At 62.4% G+C, this 21466-nt stretch overlaps 2 protein-coding genes across 4 annotated transcripts; one reads left to right on the top strand and one right to left on the bottom strand.

The window, feature by feature from the left end:
- Positions 1 to 483: 483 nt before the first annotated feature.
- Positions 484 to 11063, top strand: FSD1 (fibronectin type III and SPRY domain containing 1). Of its 2 annotated transcripts, none has more exons than XM_058282073.2 (13): positions 484 to 572; positions 1472 to 1567; positions 1740 to 1871; positions 2953 to 3054; positions 3580 to 3602; positions 3796 to 3917; positions 5003 to 5212; positions 7361 to 7459; positions 8176 to 8335; positions 8663 to 8742; positions 10270 to 10430; positions 10614 to 10702; positions 10786 to 11063. In XM_058282073.2, the coding sequence occupies exons 1-13, from the start codon at positions 558 to 560 to the stop codon at positions 10808 to 10810; spliced, it is 1314 nt and encodes a 437-aa protein (XP_058138056.1). In that variant the 5' UTR covers positions 484 to 557; the 3' UTR covers positions 10811 to 11063. The 2 variants fall into 2 exon arrangements, with proteins under 2 accessions (XP_058138056.1, XP_058138055.1); XM_058282072.1 differs by having other exon boundaries at positions 10270 to 10521.
- STAP2 (signal transducing adaptor family member 2) lies at positions 7692 to 21014 on the bottom strand. Of its 2 annotated transcripts, none has more exons than XM_058282074.2 (14): positions 20804 to 21014; positions 17843 to 17914; positions 17567 to 17689; positions 16645 to 16701; positions 15709 to 15809; positions 14318 to 14452; positions 13392 to 13461; positions 13187 to 13289; positions 13005 to 13070; positions 11902 to 12072; positions 11704 to 11796; positions 11556 to 11630; positions 11314 to 11379; positions 7692 to 10845 (listed from the first exon to the last, which is right to left on the bottom strand). In XM_058282074.2, exons 1-13 carry the CDS (start codon positions 20888 to 20890, stop codon positions 11315 to 11317), a joined length of 1218 nt encoding a protein of 405 aa, XP_058138057.1. In that variant the 5' UTR covers positions 20891 to 21014; the 3' UTR covers positions 7692 to 10845; position 11314. The 2 variants fall into 2 exon arrangements, with proteins under 2 accessions (XP_058138057.1, XP_058138058.1); XM_058282075.2 differs by having other exon boundaries at positions 7692 to 9182.
- Between the last annotated feature and the right edge of the window lie 452 nt (positions 21015 to 21466).

Below are 21466 nucleotides of genomic sequence, written 5' to 3'. Positions count from 1 at the left end.
TTACTCATGGCGTCCTGGAGACTTCTGGAGGAGGAGATGTTAGAGCTGGGGCTTTGTGGGATGCATAGGAGTTCAAGGGGGGGCGGAGAAGGAGGTACTCCGGGATGAAGCCCAGGCCCCGGCTTTTCAATAAATGCAAGGCGTGCCAGTGGTCTTGGGGGGCTAGCGGGTTACTCTGAGCAGCATCTGAGAAGTGAGGTCGGAAAGCAGGGGAAACCGAGGCACCAGGAGAGGTAGGGCTGGTCTTCAGGTCACACAGCTCCCCGCTTCCCTCCCGGCGCTCTCTCCAGCCCAGACATCACTGATGGCCCTAGCGGGCCCCGGGGCCCCGGACTCCCCCGGTCTCGGACCAGGGTGGCCGGCCCTGGGGGCGGGACTACATCTCCCAGGCGGCCTTGGCGCGCGCGCCTGCGCACTGCGCGCAGTGATGGAGCGCTGACCGGGGGCGCGGCGGCGGCGCCACGGAGGGCTCGGCGGGCCATTGGCGCGCGGCGGCGGCGGCTCGGGGACCGCAGGCACGAGCGGGGCCCGCGGGCCGGGCGTCCTGCGCTGCAGTCATGGGAGATCAGCGGGTAGGAGGCGGGGCCGGGGCGAGCCGCGGGTGGGGAGGGGGCCAGGTGAGGCCGCGGGGCGCCCCCCGCCCGCCCGCGGCTCTGCGGCGAGCCCCACCCCCACTGCAGCCCCACCCGGCCCCCTCCCCCCTCATCGCGGACGCGGTCCCACCCCACCCCCCACCTTGGCCTGGGTCCCCTCCGTGCCCCCCACCTCCTCCCTCCCGCCTGGGTCCTGCTCCCAGCCCTGACCCCTCCCCCACACCTTCCCTCCGCGGCGCCGCCCAGGTGTCCCCCGGCCTCCCGCCCCGCCCCTTGGTGACGTCCCACCAGTGACCCCGCTGACCCCGGGCCCGAAGCCTGGGTTAGAGGTCACAGGCCGGAGCCGGAGCGGTCCACAGGGCCTCCCCGCCCACTCCATTTCCCCAGGCTAGCCCCACCACCGGGACACCGGCCCTGGCGTCCAGTGCCCTGCCGGGTCCCCCTTTCTCCAGGCCACCCGCTTTCTTTGCTAACCTCTTTTCCCAGGTGGCCCCCCTGTCCTAACTAGGTCCCTCTTACCCCGGGCCACCCCTTTTCCCCAGGCGAGACTTTATCCCAGGCTATCCCACCTCCCCTAGAGTTTTCCTTCCACAGGTGGCCCTGTTCTCCAGGCTAGCCCATTTTTCTGAAGTCCTCCTTCCCTGGGGTTTTCTTTCCCCGGGCTAGCTCCTTAGCCCACCCTCGGGGTATGGGGATCTGCTCTGAGCCTCAAGTTCCTCCTCTGTAAAATGGGGATACCCCCGGCTACCCACCTGCTAGATGCAACAACAGAGAGCAAGAGCTCATTGGCACAGGACAGGGGGGCCCGGGGGCAGGGGGGGCCCGGCGGAGGGGCTCGGGGCTCACGGGCAGCTCAGTCCTCTTTGGGGGGGGAGCAGGAAGCCCTGCGGAAGATCATCACGACCTTGGCGGTGAAGAATGAGGAGATTCAGAGTTTCATCTACTCTCTCAAGCAGATGCTGTTGAATGTGGAGGTGAGGGACGTGCCAGCCCGTCACCCTGGGCTCCGGGAGGGAGGTGGCGGGGGGTGGCGGGAGGGCGGGGGCGGCCACCTGGGCCGGCCTGCTGCGGCTGACGCCCTGGGGGCCGGGCTGGCCCTGGCCGGGCCTCGGTTTCCCCACCGGACATGGCGCCCCCTTCTCCCAGGCGAATTCCACGAAGGTGCAGGAGGACCTGGAGGCTGAGTTCCAGTCCCTCTTCTCTCTCCTGGAGGAGCTCAAGGAGGGCATGCTCATGAAGATAAAGCAGGACCGCGCCAGCCGCACCTACGAGCTGCAGGTGGGGGCGGGGAGGGCACTGCACCCCCACCCAGGTCCCATCTCAGAGACACCCTGAGTCTCTCCAGGGTCCCGAGCCAGAGATTCCGGGGTTGCTTTCCCTCGTCTTTCCCCCACTCTCTCCCCTGCCCCCTTCCTGGCCGTGGCCCCTCAGTCCCCCCACATCCGCCTGCTCTCCCTCTTGGCCCCTCTGGCTCATCTTTCCCCCTCCCGTCCTTCTTACATAGCACACCCCGTTTCTCCCTCCTTCCTATTGAGCACCCAGATCGGATGGTACCTCCCTTACTCTACCACCTTCCATAGCTCCCACGGGCTTTTAGACGCCAAGCCCCGGTCCCTCGAGCTGCATTAAAACCTCCAGGGGGAGCGGATGTCGCTCAAGCTGTTGAGCGCCGCTTCTCATGTGGGAGGTCCCGGGCTCGGTTCCCAGGGCCTCCTAAAAACAAAAAGGCCAACAACAGGCAAACAAACTAACAAAAAACAACCCAGGAGTGCCGCGTGGCTCAGTGGTTGAGCGCCGGCTTCTCACACTCCCGTTCCAGGTTCTATCCCCGGCCCTGGTACCTCAAACAAACAAAACCCCTCCAGGGCAGCTTCCTGAGGTCCCAGCTCCCTCATCCCCACGCAGGCTCCAGCCTCCCTGTCCAACCCGGAGGCCGAGGACCAGAGGGGAGCCCAGTGTGGCTGGGGGAGGGCGGTAAGAGATGAAGTGGGGGCCCCGTGGAGCTGACAGGCAGCTCGACGCCTCCCGCTTGCTTCCAGAACCTTGCCTCGGGTTTCCAAGAACCGGGTCCTCGAGCCGCCCGAACGGCCCCCCACTCCTTGAGCCCTTCCCTCTCCCGAGACGCCCTGGAATTTGTCACAGTGCAGGGGCTCGGGGTTTTACCCCCGGCCTGGCCTCTGGGACGCCCCAGTCCACTGGGATGGGCCAGCATCTCAGATCGTCAGGGCGTCGAATCTTCCGAGCATCACCCGGATGAACGGGCAGCGGGGAGAGCCCCGGCAGGGGTGGGTGCGGCGGGAAGAAGGGTCCCCTTCTCTGGCGCCCGCCGTCACGCCGGTCGGCGCCTTGCCACCCGCAGAACCAGCTGGCTGCCTGCGCGCGGGCGCTGGAGAGCTCCGAGGAGCTTCTGGAAACAGCCAACCAGACCCTGCAGGCCGCGGAGAGCGAGGACTTTTCTCAGGTGGGTGCCTCGGAGGCCGGGTGAAATACGGGGCGCCCGGGTCCATTTGAATTTCGCATGAGCCACAAGTCATTTTTTTTTAGTATAAGTATCGCCCACGCGGTATGTCCCAAATAGGGCCCGAGATGGACTTCTGCCGAAATATATATTCGTTTCCCTGAAATCCAAATCTAACGACCAACGATTTTTAGTGTGTTGATCCTATGTACTGTTTAGTGTAAGTATGTCCCCGATACTCATGGGACATATTTCTACTTAAAAAAAAATTATTTGCTGTTTATCTGAATTTTACATTTGACTTGGGTGGGTTTTTATGAGCTAAATCTGGCAACCCCATCCCATATACCGGCCACTGGGCAGCGGAGGGGCTGGGCTGGGGAGCCTGCCTTGGCCCTTCTCAGTTTCGGGGCGCAGCCTCTGGGGAAGAACCGTTTGGGAAATGGCCTCAGTCTTGCTGTCTGTACAGTGGCTCTTTCTGATCCAGTCGAGTCAAGCCTTTGACTTGTGTTCTGTCCCTCTCTCCAGGCTGCCAAGCAAATCAAAGATGGGTAAGAGGCTGGGATCTGGTCCCCACCCCAGTGCCTGGCCCCTGTTTGAAGGTCAGGTCCCCCGGGTGAGGGTCCCTGGGCCCAGAGCTCCAGACAGGACAGAGGGGGACCCCCTCCCGCACTCTCCCGAGAGGACGCGGCCGGGGACCCCCTGGGCTGCTGCCAGCCGGTCCCTCCGCCTCCTTCCCTCCAGCGTGACCATGGCCCCTGCCTTCCGGCTGTCCTTAAAAGCCAAGGCCAGCGACAACATGAGTCACCTGATGGTGGACTTCGCGCAGGAGCGGCGGATGCTGCAGGCGCTCAAGTTCCTGCCTGGTGAGCGCGAGGGCCGGGGGATTTCAGGGAAAGCCGCCTGGGAGGCTGGGAGGCCCCGAAGGCTGCCGGGAAGAAGGCAGACCCCCGGGCCTTTGAACCGGGAGAAGTCCCCGCCCCTGGGTGGGCCCCCTGGGAGGCCATGTCCCTGGTGGTGGAATCCCAAGAAGGTCATGGCGCCAGGTGGTAGGGAATTCTGGAAAAGTTCAGCTCTTTGTGGTAGACTCCTGGGAAGACCCAGCCTCAGGGCCCTGCGGCGGCCCTGCCCCCAGGCCCCAGAGCCCGGCAGAGGCCCCGCCCCCAGGCCCCAGAGCCCGGCAGAGGCCCCGCCCCCAGGCCCCAGAGCCCGGCAGAGGCCCCGCCCCCAGGCCCCAGAGCCGGGCAGAGGCCCCGCCCCCAAGCCCCAGAGCCCGGCAGAGGCCCCGCCCCCAGGCCCCAGAGCCCGGCAGAGGCCCCGCCCCCAGGCCCCAGAGCCCGGCAGAGGCCCCGCCCCCAGGCCCCAGAGCCGGGCAGAGGCCCCGCCCCCAGGCCCCAGAGCCCGGCAGAGGCCCCGCCCCCAGGCCCCAGAGCCGGGCAGAGGCCCCGCCCCCAGGCCCCAGAGCCGGGCAGAGGCCCCGCCCCAGGCCCAGAGCCTGGCAGAGGCCCCGCCCCCAGGCCCCAGAGCCTGGCAGAGGCCCCGCCCCCAGGCCCCAGAGCCCGGCAGAGGCCCCGCCCCCAGGCCCCAGAGCCCGGCAGAGGCCCCGCCCCCAGGCCCCAGAGCCCGGCAGAGGCCCCGCCCCCAGGCCACAGAGCCGGGCAGAGGCCCCGCCCCCAGGCCCCAGAGCCGGGCAGAGGCCCCGCCCCAGGCCCAGAGCCTGGCAGAGGCCCCGCCCCCAGGCCCCAGAGCCTGGCAGAGGCCCCGCCCCCAGGCCACAGAGCCCGGCAGAGGCCCCGCCCCCAGGCCCAGAGCCCGGCAGAGGCCCCGCCCCCAGGCCCCAGAGCCCGGCAGAGGCCCCGCCCCAGGCCCCCAGAATCCCAAGAAGGCCCCGTCCCCGGGCCCCAGAACCCGGCCGAGGCCCCAGCGAGGACCCCACCCCCGTCCCCCGCAGTGCCCGGAGCGCCGGTGATCGACCTGGCCGAGTCCCTGGTGGCCGACAACTGCGTGACCCTGGCGTGGCGCATGCCCGACGAGGACAGCAAGATCGACCACTACGTGGTGGAGTACCGCAGGACCAACTTCGAGGGCCCGCCGCGCCTCAAAGAGGACCAGCCCTGGATGGTGGTCGAGGGCATCCGGCAGACGGAGTACACGCTGACCGGTAAGGGCGCTGCGCCCGTCCCCGCCGCCGGTCCCCGCTGGTCGCCTGCCGCCTGGCGGGCCGTCCCCGGAGCTCCCGGGGCCTGCGAGCAGCCTGGGGGCGCTGGTCAGGAGGTCAGAAAGTGATCATAAGGAGGGCGATCTTGGTGACAGCTGCAACCCATTTATCGAGTCCTTATTGTGTGCCGAGCGTTTTACCCACGGGGAGTGGCCCTGCTTATACAGGTGGGGAAACTGAGGCACATGGAACGAAACCACAGGTAGTGGCCCTGCTTATACAGGTGGGGAAACTGAGGCACATGGAACGAAACCACAGGTAGTGGCCCTGCTTAATACTCAGTGGGGAAACTGAGGCGCATGGAACGAAGCCACGCGCCTCCTGTTATCTCCACTCTCCAACTTCCACCCATCATTCCCTTCATCCTCATTTACTGAGCGCCTGTGGTGTATACTGTCCTCGTGAAGTGAAGCAGACATTCCCAGAGGCGTCTTCTAAGTATTCGCGGGATTTCCTTGGCACTTAGAAGAAATCCCAGAGCCTGGGAAATCCACCCAGCTGGTGTGAGGCGGGGCTGAAAAATTGGGGATCCCCCATGTCTTGAAAAAGCCATCCGGAACCAGGGGAAACCCCCAGGCGAGGCGCGGGCCTTGCTGACAAGATAACTACCCCATTCACTAACAGGCTTGTGGGCTGTAATCAGCTTGCTCGTTATCTGTAATTAGCATACATGGTTAATAATGAGCATGCTAATTGTGGGAAAGAGAAGTCACCAGCCAGCCAGAGGGCCTGGGAAGCGATTGGTGTGTCCTTGGCGTGGGAATCCAAATAAACACAGCCCCTTTTTTGTGTGTGCCAGGATTCCACAAACCTCGCCTGCCGTTGAGTTTTCTTTCGTTGTGACTTTGTAAATTTTGAAATAATTCTAGAGGCACAGGGAGGCACCTTCCATAACTTTAGCAGAGCACGGTAACCAGGAGGTTGATTTTGGTCCGCTCCGCTGATACGCTTCTCAGAGGTTATTTAGACGGTGTCAGTTTTGTGTGCGCTCATGCGCAGGTGCGTGTATAAATCCGTGCAGTTTGATCACACGTGGAGATGTGTGTAACCATCTCCCCCAGGCTCCCTCATGCTACAGCTCCCGCTCACAACCTCCTGCCTTCTCAAAATTCCTAGCAAGTGAATCCTCAGGGCAGGAAAGTTGAATCGATCAAAAGCGGTGTGTGGCGAGCATACCAACGAACGTCACTTTGCCTGCCTGATTATTTTTAATCCACCTGCTATGTCATTGATTGCTTGGAAAGACCGGAGGGTTTGGGTTAAGTGTTTACAGCTTCCTCCCCTGGCCTCGACTCAGCCTCCTGTGATTCCTGCTCGGTGTGGGGCATTTGATTGCCGGTTTGCAGAGGAAGAAACTGAGGGTCCAGATGGTTGCGAGAGATATGGGTTCCAGTGTGTGTCGCTGAGCACAGCCTTGACCTCTCCAAGGAGGGGACCCAAAGGGGAAGGGGGAGGCAATCTGGGCAGGCACCTGGAGGCGGTCGCTGCTACCAAGGAAAGAGAATGTTCCAGAAGGGGGAGAGAGTTGTGAGCCAAGAAGTTAAGCAAAACTGGAAAAAAAAAAATAAAGATGGGGAGTGTGGAGAAGGGGGAGTGTTTGTAAAAATCTAAGGACAGTAAGGGAGGTTAGAGAATATCCAAGTCATTGGGGGATTGGGTACGGCCAGAGGCGGGGTCTTGCTCCCCGCACTTGCCTGCTCGGCCCACCTCCATGGGGGTAGCCTCCTCGTGGAGGCTGGGCCCCCATGCCGCCACATTTGCCCCAGGCTCCTAGAAAAGCGAGGCCACTCACCCCAGTTCCAGCCACTGTCCCAGGGCAGATTCTGATTGGGCAGCCTAAGTCACGTGTTCACCCCTGACCCAACCCACGTGACCTGGACGTCAGGCGTCACGATTGGCCGGCCTGGGTGGAGGGGACGAGCCAGGTCCTTGGGTGCCCGGCAGGTGAGCGAGGGCACGGAAGGTCCCGCGGGGATAAGATTTGCCGGGTGCTCCTTGGAGTGGGGGGCCAGGGGCTTACCGTGAGACCCGAGGGCTCCAAGCCACTTTGGAGGGCGGGTAAGACGCTGACTTCTCCCTGTTGGCCCCCAGGTCTCAAGTTTGACATGAAATACATGAACTTCCGTGTGAAGGCCTGTAACAAGGCAGTTGCAGGCGAGTTCTCCGAGCCCGTGACCTTGGAGACACCAGGTGACTGGCTGCCACACCCCACCCCGACCCTGTCCCTGATGCCACAGCCCCTCCTTCCCAGTGCCCCGTGTGAAACGAGAATCCTCTAGTCGGGACACCCTGGCCCTTGTTGCCTTGGCTGCCAGGAAGCTCAGAGTACAATCCACAGCGTCTTGCCAAGCCCGAGTGTCTGGTACAACCCTGCTTTTTTGTCCTTTGCTTGTGAGGTTGATCCCATGACACATACACACTCTTAAGAAGGAAAAAAAAAAGCCTTTATAGATTTGGGGATGGGATGGGCTATCAGTTGGGAAGAGAGATTCTCCAGCCTTTCACGGTGACACCACTGCATGCCTGACTAGGAAGTCCTTCTGCTGTCTAGCCTATGTCCTTCATGCTGTAGCCCCGGCCCTTTCTGGGGATTCACCGGGGAAGCACAGGGCAGCCCGATGGCTGGGACGCGACTCCAGACCTGGCCTTCACTTCATGCAACTCCCCTGGCTGCATGTTGCCCCCCCACCTCTCTGTACCCGTCCCTCTTGGCGTCCCTCTGCCGGTCCGGCTCTCTGTGTCTCTGAGCCCGTGTGTGTCTCCGTCTTCCTGGGCTCTGTGCCCTCGTCACTCTCTGTCCTCTGCCCCTGTCTCGGTCTGTCTTGGTTACCGTCTCCCTCTCTCCGTCTCTCTGTGTCTCTGCGGGTCTCCCCGTCTCTGTGGCTCCCGCGCCTGCCCGGCCCCAGCGTTCATGTTCCGCCTGGATGCGTCCACATCCCACCAGAACCTGCGGGTGGACGAGCTCTCCGTGGAGTGGGACGCCACGGGCGGGAAGGTGCAGGACATTAAGGCCCGGGAGAAAGATGGCAAGGGGCGGACGGCGTCTCCCATCAACTCCCCCGCCAGGTATCCCGTCCCTTACCCTCCCTGGGTCTCCGATGGAGGGGATCACGCTGGATATGGATGCATTCAGCCTGGGGGGTTGGGGTCACAGCCGGGGCAGAGAGAGGGACCTAGGGCTAAGAAAGTGAACGAGGGGAGTGGAGATTTTGAATGGGGTTTTGATGGTTGAATAGGAGTTTTTCCAGGTGGGGAAGGGCCCAGTGTATGGAAAAAGCCATATACTTTCAGGGACTGACCAGAAGTCCACGGTGGCTGGGGAGGACCAGGAAGCCCTCCCATGGATGGGAGGCAAGAGCTAGCCTGAGCCTTCCCCCTCCCTGCCACCCACAGAGGTACTCCATCTCCCAAGAGGATGCCTTCTGGGCGTGGGGGCCGGGACCGCTTCACAGCTGAGTCCTACACAGTGCTGGGTAAGAAGTGGGATGGGGCAGGGGAGAGGGCTGCTCTCGGAGGGGTCTTCTCGGGGTGAGGGTGGGGAAGAACTGGCCTTGGGGAAACCAAGGCAGCCAGCCCCCAAGGTCCCAAGAGCATGTGCTTGTTCTGGTGCTGGGAGGGGAGAAGACTCGGGTGAGAATCACTGGGGGAGGCCAGAGCCTCTGGACTAGGGAATGGCTGGGCAAGAGATGGGGGGCATTTCCTGGGGCTCCCAGGAGTAGCTGAGATTTGGGAGGAGCTGGAAATAGTGGTTGCCTGTGGAGCAGCTGGGTCTGTGGTGTGACCAAAGCTGGAACAAGCTTGGGGAAGCAGCTTTGGGCGTGTGGAGGAGCCAGAGAGTAGCTGGTGTTTCAGGAGGAGCTGGGAGAACGGTGAGGATTGGAGGAGGAGTTAGGGTCACAGGAGCAACTGGATCCTGGAAGGAGAAGCTGGAGTCAGTGGAGAAACTGGAGTTTAGAGGAATTGCTGCTATCCAGAAAAGGCCAGGAGAAAGGGGGAGAAAGTTGGAGAATAGCTAGGAACCATGGAGACATTAAAGTTCTAGGAGACATCTGGATTTTCTAGGGAGCACCTGGGATTTGTGAGAGCTGTAGTGTGGGGAGGAACGGGGGCTGTCTGCAGAATAGCTGAGATTGGAGAGAGAGAACTAATCCTTGGGAAGGAGCCTAAGCACTTTGTGGTTGGGAGAGTAGCTGAGAGATCAGGGAGGAGCAGGGCCTGGAGAAGAAGTGTATGGCGGGTAGGTACTCGAGTAGCTGGGAAGTGCTGTGGTCTGGGCGGGGCTGGAGTGTGAGGAGCAGCTGAAGCCCAGGAATCACTGGATCTGGGAAGTACCTGAGGTGGCAAGAATCTGGATCTGGGGTCTTGGGAGAATCTGGATGCAGGGATTAGCTGAGACATGGAGAACCCCAGGATCCGGAGTGGAGCTAAAGCCTAATGTTCCTGGTGAATTCATACTCATCAGGACTTAGAGGGGAGCTGGAGAGAGTAGCTGAGGCCTGAGGAGTGTCTGAACTCCAGGGAAGAGCTGAGGACTTGAGAGTAACTGGCTTGGGGAACTCCCGGGCTCAGAGGTCACTGAGGAGTGGGAGAATCTGGCTTTTCCTTGGAGCTGGCATCTGGGTTGAATCTGGATTCAGAGAGCAACAGGAAGGAGTCTCTGGATTTTGGGGAGTATCTGGACTCAAATGGGTCTCGAGGCCTCTGGGAATACTAAGATTCTGTCCAGATCAGAGCTTTGGGGGTTATCTGGGATGACTTGACAAGTATCTGAATATGAGGAGGAACCGGAGGAAGTTTCCTCAAGCCTGGCGGTCTCTGGAAGGAGCAGCTTGGGCTTGTGGAGAATCTGAAAGGAGTAACTGAAGCTTGGCGAGGTAGCTGGGCCTGAGGGAGTGTCTCGAGGGGGTCGATGCAGCCTGGGCGGTCAACCCAGAAGGAACAGCGGGCGCCCGTGGAGTATCTGGGAGCATCCGGGCCCACGCGCTCCCCGCCGCCCGCAGGGGACACGCCGATCGACGGCGGGGAGCACTACTGGGAGGTGCGCTACGAGCCCGACAGCAAGGCCTTCGGCGTGGGCGTGGCCTACCGCAGCCTGGGCCGCTTCGAGCAGCTGGGCAAGACGGCGGCGTCGTGGAGCCTGCACGTCAACAACTGGCTGCAGGTCAGCTTCACGGCCAAGCACGCCAACAAGGTCAAGGCGCTGGACGCCGCCGTGCCCGACTGCCTGGGTGTGCACTGCGACTTCCACCAAGGTGACCCCGGCCCCCCGCCCCCCCGGCCGCTGCCTCCGGCCGCCGCTCCCCGCTGCTGACCCCTCGCCCCGTCCCTCTGTCCTGCACTCCAGGCCTCCTGTCCTTCTACAATGCCCGCACCAAGCAGCTGCTCCACACGTTCAAGGCCAAGTTCACCCAGCCGCTGCTGCCCGCCTTCACGGTGAGGGATGGGGGGGCAGGGGGCGCCAGGTGCCGCTGGGGTCCGCGTCCGAGCCTCCCCGCCTCGCCCTCCCTGTCCGCCAGGTGTGGTGCGGCAGCTTCCAGGTGACGACCGGCCTCCAGGTCCCCAGCTCCGTGTGCTGCCTGCAGAAGCGCGGCAGTGCCACCAGCAGCTCCACCACCAGCCTCTCCTAGGCGCCCCGAGCCCCGGCCCTCCCACCCGGGTTGTCTCAGGGGCCGCCGGCAGGCCTCGGCTCTTTCGGCCGGCCCCCTCCTCACACACTCGCTGCTTGGAGCCTTAAGTGATTGGGGGCCCCGACGGGGAGCCCCCCACCTTGCCTCCTAATAAAAGTCAAACACTGGCCCGGCCGTGAGGCTGCTTCTCTGGGGTCCGGACCTCAGCTTTCCCAGCTCTGAGACGGGCTCGCCCTGCGGGGTCGGGCAGCGCGTTTTGCTGAGCCGAGGAACCCGGGAGGGTAAACGTCGGCCGGAAAACACCCCCCCACAACACACACCAGCCAAGCCACACCGTGCGCTTTAACCCTGGGGGGGGAGCTCGGCCTGGCTCGCTGGGCCTCGAGGTTGGCCCGCCAGTCCCCCTGTGTGTCTGACCTCAGTGCTCCAGGGCCCGCCGCTTCTGCAGCTTCTCCTCCAGCTCTGCGGTCACCTCTGCCAGCCCTGCGGTGGAAGGGGGTCCCAGAACACGCTCCAGCCGGGCCAGGGCGTCCCCGCCCGTGCCACGACCCCCCAGGACCGGCTCCCCCTTGTCCAAAAAGCACGAGGGGTTTCGAGCTGGCGAGAAGAGGTTCTCGAGCCTGGCGGGGTCCCCAGCGCCACCCCTCGGGCCGCCTTACCTGGGGAGGGGAAGAGCGCCTGGCCCGAGCCGGCCGCCAGCTTTCTGACCAGGCCAGCGTGGAGGCCTCTGGGTTCTAAGAGGAGAGGGCAGGTGAGGGCCGAGGCCGGCCGGCGACCCGTGACGGAGGGACCTGGGGGGCCCCCTACCTGGCCTGGGCACAACGGGGGGCTTCGCAGCCTTGGCCTGAACTTTCGCTGGCTTCCTGGGCTTCGGGATGACCGGCCGGCTCGGGGGAGGCACTGCACGCGGGGCGGGCGGGGAAGGCGTGGCGGGTCACACGGGGCCACCGGAGCCTGCGCCCCCCAACCCTGGCGCTCAGCCCCCGTCCCCGGACCCCCACCCACCGTCCTCGTTCACGTAGTCGGCGGCCGGGTCGTCCGCGATGGGGATCACGTAGTCCTCATTCGGGCTCGGGGGTGGGGGTAGAGGGGGGAGGGGAGGCGGTCTGTCCTGGGTGGGTGTGGGGGTGGGCACAGGAAGCGGCTGCTTGGGGCCGCCCAGAGGGGGCACAGGGCCTGCTGGGAAAAGGCGGTTAGTGTCGGGGCTCGCGTGGCACCCACCTGGGGGGGGGCGTCTGGCTCTCTGTGAACAGGAACGTGTGTGCCCATGGATGCCTGCTCCCACCCCCTGATCAGCCCCAGGTACCCTGGGTGGATCTGCGTGGGATGTCTGTGCAGGCTGTGGCTGCACCGCGGGTGTGGACACGCGCCTCGAGAGTACGCATCTGCGCTTGGCGTGGCGGGGGTTCCCGCGGTGCGTGCCCGGGGGCTGTCACACGCGGACGTGTCCAGAAAGACACCGCGTTCTGGCTTTGTGCTTGGGAGGGGACATGTCCGCATTTGCGTGTGCACACGTGTGGCTTAAGGACGGAGCCGTGCACTACGTGGTGTAGGGGTGACCGGAGACGCGTGCGACACACGTCTTCAGGTATGTGCAGAACCGCTGTGTCTCCCCACCCCAGGGAGCTGCCAATTTTGTAGGTGGGGGCAGAGGTGGGCACGTGGGCCCCCAGCCTCTGCCAGCTTGGGGAGGACCCCCCTGCCTCCCTCCTCGTGCTACATCCTCCAACACACCCTTCGCACAGCCAGCCCCGGCTTCGCCTCTGTGGGTGTAGCCCTTGCAGCGTCCTCCTGCAGGGGCACCCCAGGGGGCGCATCTCCACCTACGGAGGTCCCAGGGGTCCTCTGCGACCTCCCTCTTGCAGGAAGCCTTCCCCTCACCCCGCTCCCCTCCTCTCCCCAACTCTGGTCACTATCCCCAGTCCAAGGTTCCATGCCCCCCACCCAGGGCCGGGAGTGTCTGGATCCGGCTCTGTGCACCCCACCACCTGGAAGCCCCCCCGAGGATGGAGTCTGGGTGATTTTTGGGTCTCTGCATGTCTGCACGCAATATAGGGCGTGCTGACTCAGAAGCGGGGTCCGCCTTGTGGCCTGGGAGGGGACGTCACCTGGTCCGGGGGCGGGAGGCGTCACCCACACATTCTCGCCGTTCTCTTCATTGGCTTCCACGTAGCCTGGAACAGAGAGGGCGGCCTGGAGGGGGCGCGGCGTCTCAGGGGCGGCCCCAGGCGGGCGGCGGTGGGGAGGGGCGCGGGCTGGGCTCCCCCCAGCTCCCCTTAGCTGCACCCACCTAGCTCCTTCTCGTAGTCCTCGTCGAGCAGAAAGGGCACCAGCGCCCTGTTGGTGTGTGTCTCGAAGTAGTTGACCACTGCGTCGAGGGAGGTGCAGGAGAACTGGGGGCGGTGGGGGGGGGCACGGTCAGAGCCAGCGAGGAAGGAAGGGACTGGGAGGGCCTCGACAGTCTCCTCCCGCCTCCCCGGAGCCCCACGGCTCACCGGCTTCTCCACGTCGATCACGTACGTGGGTCCCTCGTGCTTCACCTTGTAGTGCCGGACCACGGGCAGCCTGCGCGGCGGGGACAGGGCCAGTGGCTGCGACCCCCAGGAGGGCCCGCCTCCAGGGAGGCCCTCCCACCCAGCTCTGACCCCGCCCCCGGGGGCCGTCCACCCAGCTCTGACCCCGCCTCCAGGCCCAGCACCGCCCCCTCGGAGGCCCTCCCACCCAGCTCTGACCCCGCCTCCAGGCCCAGCACCGCCCCCTCGGAGGCCCGCCCACCCAGCTCTGACCCCGCCTCCGCCCCCTCGGAGGCCCTCCCCGGTTCTGTCCCCGCCCCCAGGCCCAGCACCGCCCCCTCGGAGGCCCTCCCTCCCCGGTTCTGTCCCCGCCCCCAGGCCCAGCACCGCCCCCTCGGAGGCCCTCCCTCCCAGCTCTGACCCCGCCCCCAGGCCCAGCACCGCCCCCTCGGAGGCCCGCCCACCCAGCTCTGACCCCGCCTCCGCCCCCTCGGAGGCCCTCCCCGGTTCTGTCCCCGCCCCCAGGCCCAGCACCGCCCCCTCGGAGGCCCGCCCACCCAGCTCTGACCCCGCCTCCAGGCCCAGCACCGCCCCCAGGGAAATCCAGGACGCGTGTCCCGCTCCAGACAAACCAGAGACCCCAAGTACGTGCCTCTTTCCGGAGGAGCCGACCCCACCCCAAGCGTCTGACCGCGCACCGACAGTTCCGGGCCCGGCTCCAGGCCCCAGGATCTCAGAGGGGATCCCGGCTTCGCCCCGGGACCTTGATCCCCAGCCCCAGGGCGGGGCCCTCCCGGGAATCTGTGAATTCTGGCTCCGTCCGCAGGACCCGCCACCGCCCCGACTCTGACCACGCCCACACACGAGGCCACGCCCCCGCCGAAGGCGCTGGAGTCGCGCATGCGCACCCGTTGAGAAGCTGGCGGGTGGTGACCGACACGCCGCCTGCGCCGTCGCCGCTGGGTCGCAGCAGCAGGTTCCCGCACTCGGGGTAGCGCTCCAGGAGCAGCTGCGCCTCCAGCCGGCTCACCTTCAGGAAGCACCTGGGGCGGGACGCACCACCCACTCGGAGACAGGCCCCGCCCCAGCCCCGCCCCCGGGCTCAGCCCCGCCCTCCTGAGCCTAGACCCGCCCCCAGGACTCAGCCCCGCCCTCCTGAGCCTAGACCCGCCCCCGGAGACTCAGCCCCGCCCTCCTGAACCTAGACCCGCCCCCGGAGACTCAGTCCCGCCCTCCTGAACCTAGACCCGCCCCCGGAGTCTCAGCCCCGCCCTCCTGAACCTAGACTCGCCCTCCTGAGCCTAGACCCATCCCTGGAGCCTAGACCCCGCCCACCTGCCACCCAGATCCGCCCCGTAGGCTCAGCCCCGCCCTCCTGAGCCTAGACCCGCCCCCAGAGACTCAGCCCCGCCCTCCTGAACCTAGACCCGCCCTCCTGAGCCTAGACCCATCCCTGGAGCCTAGACCCCGCCCACCTGCCTCCTGGATCCGCCCCCGGAGGCTCAGCCCCGCCCTCCTGAGCCTAGACCCGCCCCCAGGACTCAGCCCCGCCCTCCTGACACTAGGCCCGCCCTCCTGAGCCTAGACCCGCCCCCGGAGACTCAGCCCCGCCCTCCTGAACCTAGACCCGCCCTCCTGAGCCTAGACCCATCCCTGGAGCCTAGACCCCGCCCACCTGCCTCCTGGATCCGTCCCCGGAGGCTCAGCCCCGCCCTCCTGAGCCTACACCCGCCCCCAGGACTCAGCCCCGCCCTCCTGAGTCTAGACCCGCCCCCGGGACTCAGACCCGCCCCCCTGGCACCTAGGCCCGCCCCTGGAATCTCAGTCCCGCCCCCTGGCCCCTAGAATCTCCCCTGGAGACCTAGACCCGCACCCAGGGTATCTGCCCCACCCTCCAGAGCCTAGACCCATCCTGGGGTCTAGGCTCCGCCCACCTGCCACCTAGATCCGCCCCGGAGGCTCAGCCCCTCCCTCCTGAGCCTAGACCCGCCCCCGGGACTCAGCCCCGCCCTCCTGGCACCTAGACCCGCCCCTGGCATCTCAGCCCTGCCCTCTGACCCCTAGAATCTCCCCTGGAGACTAGACACGACTCTAGGCATCTAGACCCGCCTCCAGGGTCTCGACCCCGCCCTCCAGAGCCTAGACCCATCCCTGGGGTCTCGGCCCCGCCCACCTGCCACCCAGATCCGCCCCCGGAGCCTCTGCCCCGCCCGACAAGCCCCTTCCCCGCTGGGGTCCTAACCTGGCCCCAGGCCTGGTTCTGCCCCACCCTGCACCCACGCCCCCCACCGCCACTCACGGGGGCGTCTGGAACGCGCGGCGCGCCTCCTCTTTGGCCAGGGCCTCGGCCAGCATGTAGAGGTGCCCGGGCAGCAGGGTCAGGGTGGACGGCACGCGGAGCTGAGGGGTGACAGGGCGACCAGACCGGCCGTCAAGGGTCGGGCAGCTGTGCCCTTGAACCAGGGGGGGATGGGAGGGCAGAGCCGCGGAACCCTGGACCTCAGGGGCAGACAGGGCTTCAAGAAGATACGGAGGTGGGAAACGGACTTTGGCGCAGTGGTTAGGACGTCCGTCTACCATATGGGAGGTCCGCGGTTCAAACCCCGGGCCTCCTTGACCCGTGTGGAGCTGGCCATGCGCAGTGCTGATGCGCGCAAGGAGTGCCGTGCCATGCAGGGGTGTCCCCCGCGTAGGGGAGCCCCACGCGCAAGGAGTGCGCCCATAAGGAGAGCCGCCCAGCGTGAAAAGAAAGAGCAGCCTGCCCAGGAATGGCGCCGCCCACACTTCCCGTGCCCCTGAAGACAACAGAAGCGGACAAAGAAACAAGACACAACAAATAGACACCAAGAACAGACAACCAGGGGAGGGGGGGAAATTAAATAAATAAATAAATCTTTAAAAAAAAAAAAAAAAAAAAAAAAAAGAAGATACGGAGGGATGGGGGGGCGGAGGAGAAGCCGGAATCTAGGGTCTCCTACCCTAGTCTGCAGAGGCCAGGCAGGGCACAAACGGGTAACAGAGAAACCAGGAAGGCAGACTGGTTTTTCAGTGATGGCAGCTCACGTTAAACGTGTTTGCACTTTGTTGGCAAAACAAAAATGGGCCTGTTCCGCTGCCAGGTTGAGACCCGTGGGCTACACTCCAGAGTTTGTTTGGGGAAAGAAGGGTGGAAAGAAAGAAGAACGCTTTCTTGGGAGCCCTGGTGGGAAGAGGGGCAGAGGGCGGCCACCCTCACCTCCACCACGGTCAGGATGTAGCCTTTCCACATCTCCCGGGACTCCAGGCTGTCCACCTAGGGAGGGAAGGAAAGAAAAGGGTCCCTCCCTGCGCCTCAGTCTACCCTTCTGTGAAACGGGAGTGGGGAAATAAAAGGCCCTGTTTCCAAGGGCGGTTCTGTAGATGAAACACCTTAGCACGGGTTAATTTTGGATGATGCCTGCGTTGTTTTTAGTAAATGTGGGCTATTGCTGTTGTTTAGTGTTTTTATTTTAACACTAAAAAAAACCACATAAATCAGATCATAAAACTCCCACTCTAAACTTAGATAGAGGGTGCCTAGGCTCAGCAGGCCCTGTGTGTCCTGCCCTGTCCTGCCCCTGCCCTCACCTCCTCCCGCTTTCCCCCTTGCTGCCTCCACTCCAACCTCCTCGTTGTTCTTCCAACTCAGCCCTGCCTCAGGGCCTTTGCACTGGCCGTTCCCCCCTGCCTCCCCCCAGGTGTCCACACTGCTGTCTCCCTTTGCCGCCTTCAAGTTTCTCAGTTAAGACCTCCCCTGATGACCTTGTCTGACCTTGCAACCCTCCGCCTCCCCATATGCCCTTTCTCTAGGATTCACCCCCCGGCCCTTCCCACCACCTGACCCTCTGTATGGTCACACTGTTTACATCGTTTATTGTGCGCCTCCCCACTGGAACAGGGTCTGGCTTACAGTAGGTGCTCCATAAAGGTCTGTCGTGGCTTGGTCTTACACCGGGCACTTGACACCTATTATAACCCATTTTGCAGTTGAGGAAGCCGAGGCCCAAGAGGCCGACCCCATGGCTTGCCCGGCATCATCCACGTAGAGTCTGAATGACTCTGTGCTGTTGGGTGTTGATGGAGGGTCCAGTGGCGAGGGGCCTTCTCCCACCAGCCACCCTCTTCCCCCACGGACCTACCTTGAACTTGATCTCCTGGTTCCGGAGGACCAGGCTGAAGTGGATGCCAGCGTCCCGTGACCTCCCCCAGGGAGCCTCATCTGTGAGTTTCACAAAAGCTCCCAGGTCCAGCTTCTCCACGTGCTGGGGAAACGGAGGCAGGGGACTGAGCACGAACCTGGGACACCCTCCCACCCGGCCACCAGGTGCCCTGGACGACACAGGCGCTGGCTGGGTCACGCCACACACAGACTGTCCGCTCGACTCCTGGGGGCAAGAGTGGGCCAGCTTTCCTACCTGCAAGTCCCGACCGCTGTTGTAGAAATAGATGCTGAGACCCTGGAGGCGCGCCCAGAATTTCTTGAAATCCTGGAGACCAGAGGTGGAGAGAAAAAGAGGTGAGGTGGCAAAGCTGAGCAGCCCGGGCACACCCGCTGCCTCGGGGCCTTTGCACTGTCTGGACGCTCTTCCCCTACATCCTTACGTAGCTGCTTTCATCACCGGCTTTAGGTGTTTGGTAAAAGTTTACCTTCTCAGGGAGGTCCTCCCCACCTAAGGCCCACCTGCTGGAGGGTCTGTTAGCCTTCAAGGAAGGACCAGGGAGACTCTTGATGGGATGGGGGACCCAAAGCGGCCCCCCAGTCTGTGGGGGTGGGAGGGAGTCAGGAGTGAGTTGAGCTAACTGGCTTTTTGACATTCCATCCACCCATCTACCCACTCCTCCACCCACCCATCCACCAATCCACTTCCCCATCTATATATCCACCCATTAAATCAAACCCTCCGTGCTTCCACCCACTCATCCACCCACCCATCCATCCACCAATCAACTTACCCATTTGTCCATTTACCCATCCATCCATCCATCCATCCATCCATCCATCCACCCATCCTTCCATCCATCTGCCCATCCATCCATCTACCCATCCATCCACCAATCAACTTACCCATTTATTCATCCGTTCACCCATTCATCCATCTGCCCATCTGCCCATTCATCCACCAATCAACTTATCCATTTATACATCCACTTACCCATCCATCCATCCATACATACATATATACACCCATTCTTCCATCTATCTGCCCATCCATCCATCTACCCATCCATCCACCAATCAACTTACCCATTTTTTCATCCATCCATTCGTCCATCCATCAGCCCATCTATCCACCAATCAAATTATCCATTTATTCATCCATACATCCATTCCTCCATTCGCCCATCTGCCCGTCCATCCACCAATCAATTTATTCATTTATAATCCATCCATCCATCCATCCACCCATCCATTCACCAATCAGCTTACCCATTTATATATCCATCCACCCATCCATCCATCCCCCCATCCATCCACCAATCAACTTACCCATTTATTCATCCATCCATCCATCCACCCATCTGCCCATCCATTCACCAATCAACTTACCCATTTATACATCCACCCACCCACACACCCACCCATCCATCCATCCATCCATCCACCCACCCATTCTCCCATCAATCTGTCCATGTATATCCATCATCCATCCAACTAACATTCACTGAGGGCCTGTATGGTAGCTGAATTGTATCCCCAAAAGATATATTCAACAGGTTCAGCCCCCCACCCCAGGACCTGAGATTATAACCATATTTGGAAATAAGGTCCTTGCAAATATAATCCAGTTAAAATGAGGCCATATTGGATTAAGGTGGGCTCTCCAATGACTAGAGTCCTTACAAGACAAGAGGGTACACATACATGCAGGGAAGACATGAAGATGGAGAAGGCAGGAAGTAGAATTGGCACAGTTACAAGCCAAGGATGGCCAAGAGCCACCAGAAGCTAGAAGAGTCAAAGAAGGATGCTTCCCTACCTGGCAACACCTTCATTTTAGACTTTTACCCTCCAGAAGGGGCTAAGGGAATGAATGTCTATTGTTTTAAGCTACTTGGTTTGTGTTATTTTGTTCTAGCAGCCTTGGGAAGCTCATACAGCCTACCAAGTACCAGATACTCAGAATAGTGTGATACAGGATTAAACTCAGTATGGTTAAACCTTCGGATTGTGGAGTCAGATATGCTTTGTGCCAGCGGTGTGTGGTAGGGCAAGTTATTGAAGCTCTCTGTGCCTCAGTTTCCCACCTATAAAATGGCAATACCTATGGTTCCATTATGATCAACCTATTACTTATTTACCTCTTCAGAGACTCTTTTTTATTAAAAAAAATTTTATTTTGTTGATTTCTCCCCACCCCCTTGTTTTTTCCTTGCTGTGTCTGTTTGTCTTCCTTTTTTCTTTAGGAGGCACCAGGAGTCAAACCTGGAAACTCTGATGTGGGAGGGAGCTTGAGCCACTTCCACTCCCTGCCTTTGTCGTGTCCCTCATTATGTTTTTCCTCCCCACGTCTCTTGTTGCATCAGCTTCCCACACCTGCCTGTCACCCCAGCTTGCTGTCTTCTTTAGGAGGCACCGGGACCTGAACCAGTGACCTCCCATGTGGCAGTCGGGAGCCCAGTTGCCTGAGCCACATCCACTTCCCTCTTCAGAGATTCTTATACCCATTTCACCCATGGGGAAACTGAGGCTTAATGATTTAGAACCACTTGGAGAAGAGTATGGAGCAGTCTCTCACACTGGGACCCTCGATGCAGTGGGGGCTGGGAGGATCCCAGAGTGTGGAGGCGGGGGGGGGGGGGCATTCCTGGTAGAGGGGATTGCAGTGGGAAAGGAGGGGAGGGGCAGGGAAGCAGGGAGAGCTTGGATTGGGTCATAGCAGGAGAGGAGAGTGCGGATGGGGGAGGGAGAGGTGGAGCTGAGGGGCTGGGACTCTATTCGATGAAAAGCCCCCCACCCCTACCGCGCAGGCACGGGCCCCAGTTCTGCCCAAATCAACCCCCATCAGCGCTCACCGTCCCCCGTCCTGCCCCGGCCCTGACCTTCGCCGCTAGGGTTCACTGGGGTCAGTTCTGGGCTGGGAAGCAGAGGGCTCCCCACTTCCCGGTGGAAAATGCCTGTCTTGTTTGTGTCCCAGAGACCAAAAGGGAGATTGAGGCAGAGGGACAAAGACAGCCGACACAGGAAGAGAGAGAGACAGAGTGAAGGAGCAATTCAGGGGGCGAGAGAGGGTCAGACAGACCAACAGACACAGGGAACCCCCCTCGGCCCCCGGCATCTGCCCAGCCCCCTTGGCCAGGTGGGAAGACCGAAGCTCAGAGAGGTACTGCACCTGCCCGAGCCGCCCAGCAGTGCCCGGCTCCCCGCCCCAGCTTACCAGGTCACGGGGACCCTTCTTCTCTAGAAAGCCCTCATGGTAGTGAGAGGGCTTGGGGCCCCGGGGTGGGCCCAGGGCCGAGGCCATGGCGGGCAGGGGTCTCTGGCCGTCCTCTCCGTCCCAGCCGGGCACCCCAGCCGGGGCCAGGAAGCGGAGAAACAGGTTCCAGGGGAATTTCCTCTCCTCGGTCCGCCTGCCAGGCTCCCGAGCTCCCGCCCCTGCCGGCGCTGGGCGGGGGCTGGGCCTGGGCAGGTCCAGGGCTGCCAGGGGAATCCCGGTTTCTCTGTCCTCCCGGCAGGGCCAGGAGGAACCTGCTGGAGACTCCCGGGGGATGGGATGCCCGGGGAAGGCTTTGGATGCTGGCCAAAGATGGGCACAGGATGCCGTGGACAACTGGCACAGGGAAAGAAAGACCTGGAAGTGAGAACGAAAGGAGCGGAGAGCAGAGGGGCCAAGGGGCTTGAAAAATAGGATAATTCGTGCTCAGTGAGGCTGCCTGGATGCAAGAATAATTTTTCCATATCTGCAAAACAAACAAACAAAAATCTTATTGGGGGCTGGCTAGGAATTGTACTGATTTAGAGAGAATTGTCATCTTCCAATCCATGAACATGGTCTGCCTCTCTAATTACTTATATCTCCTTTGATGCTTTTGATGTAGGT

Source organism: Dasypus novemcinctus, chromosome 19 (assembly GCF_030445035.2).
Source record: "Dasypus novemcinctus isolate mDasNov1 chromosome 19, mDasNov1.1.hap2, whole genome shotgun sequence".
NCBI lineage: Eukaryota > Metazoa > Chordata > Mammalia > Cingulata > Dasypodidae > Dasypus > Dasypus novemcinctus.
The sequence above is the reverse complement of the archived record's forward strand: the minus strand, read 5'-3'. Positions and strand labels throughout refer to the sequence as shown.

What these genes read in the sequence shown, in the direction of transcription:
- FSD1 (XM_058282072.1), top strand. An exon ending in GGCGCTCAAGTTCCTGCCTG is followed by an intron (nt 3,918 to 5,002) that starts GTGAGCGCGAGG and finishes CGTCCCCCGCAG; the next exon opens with TGCCCGGAGCGCCGGTGATC. An exon ending in CGCTGCTGCCCGCCTTCACG is followed by an intron (nt 10,703 to 10,785) that starts GTGAGGGATGGG and finishes CCTGTCCGCCAG; the next exon opens with GTGTGGTGCGGCAGCTTCCA.
- STAP2 (XM_058282074.2), bottom strand. Translation starts at nt 20,890, where the DNA reads ATGGCCTCGGCCCTGGGCCCACCCCGGGGCCCCAAGCCCTCTCACTAC. An exon ending in ACCCGCCAGCTTCTCAACGG is followed by an intron (nt 13,462 to 14,317) that starts GTGCGCATGCGC and finishes CCCGCCGCGCAG; the next exon opens with GCTGCCCGTGGTCCGGCACT. An exon ending in TGATCGACGTGGAGAAGCCG is followed by an intron (nt 13,290 to 13,391) that starts GTGAGCCGTGGG and finishes CACCGCCCCCAG; the next exon opens with TTCTCCTGCACCTCCCTCGA.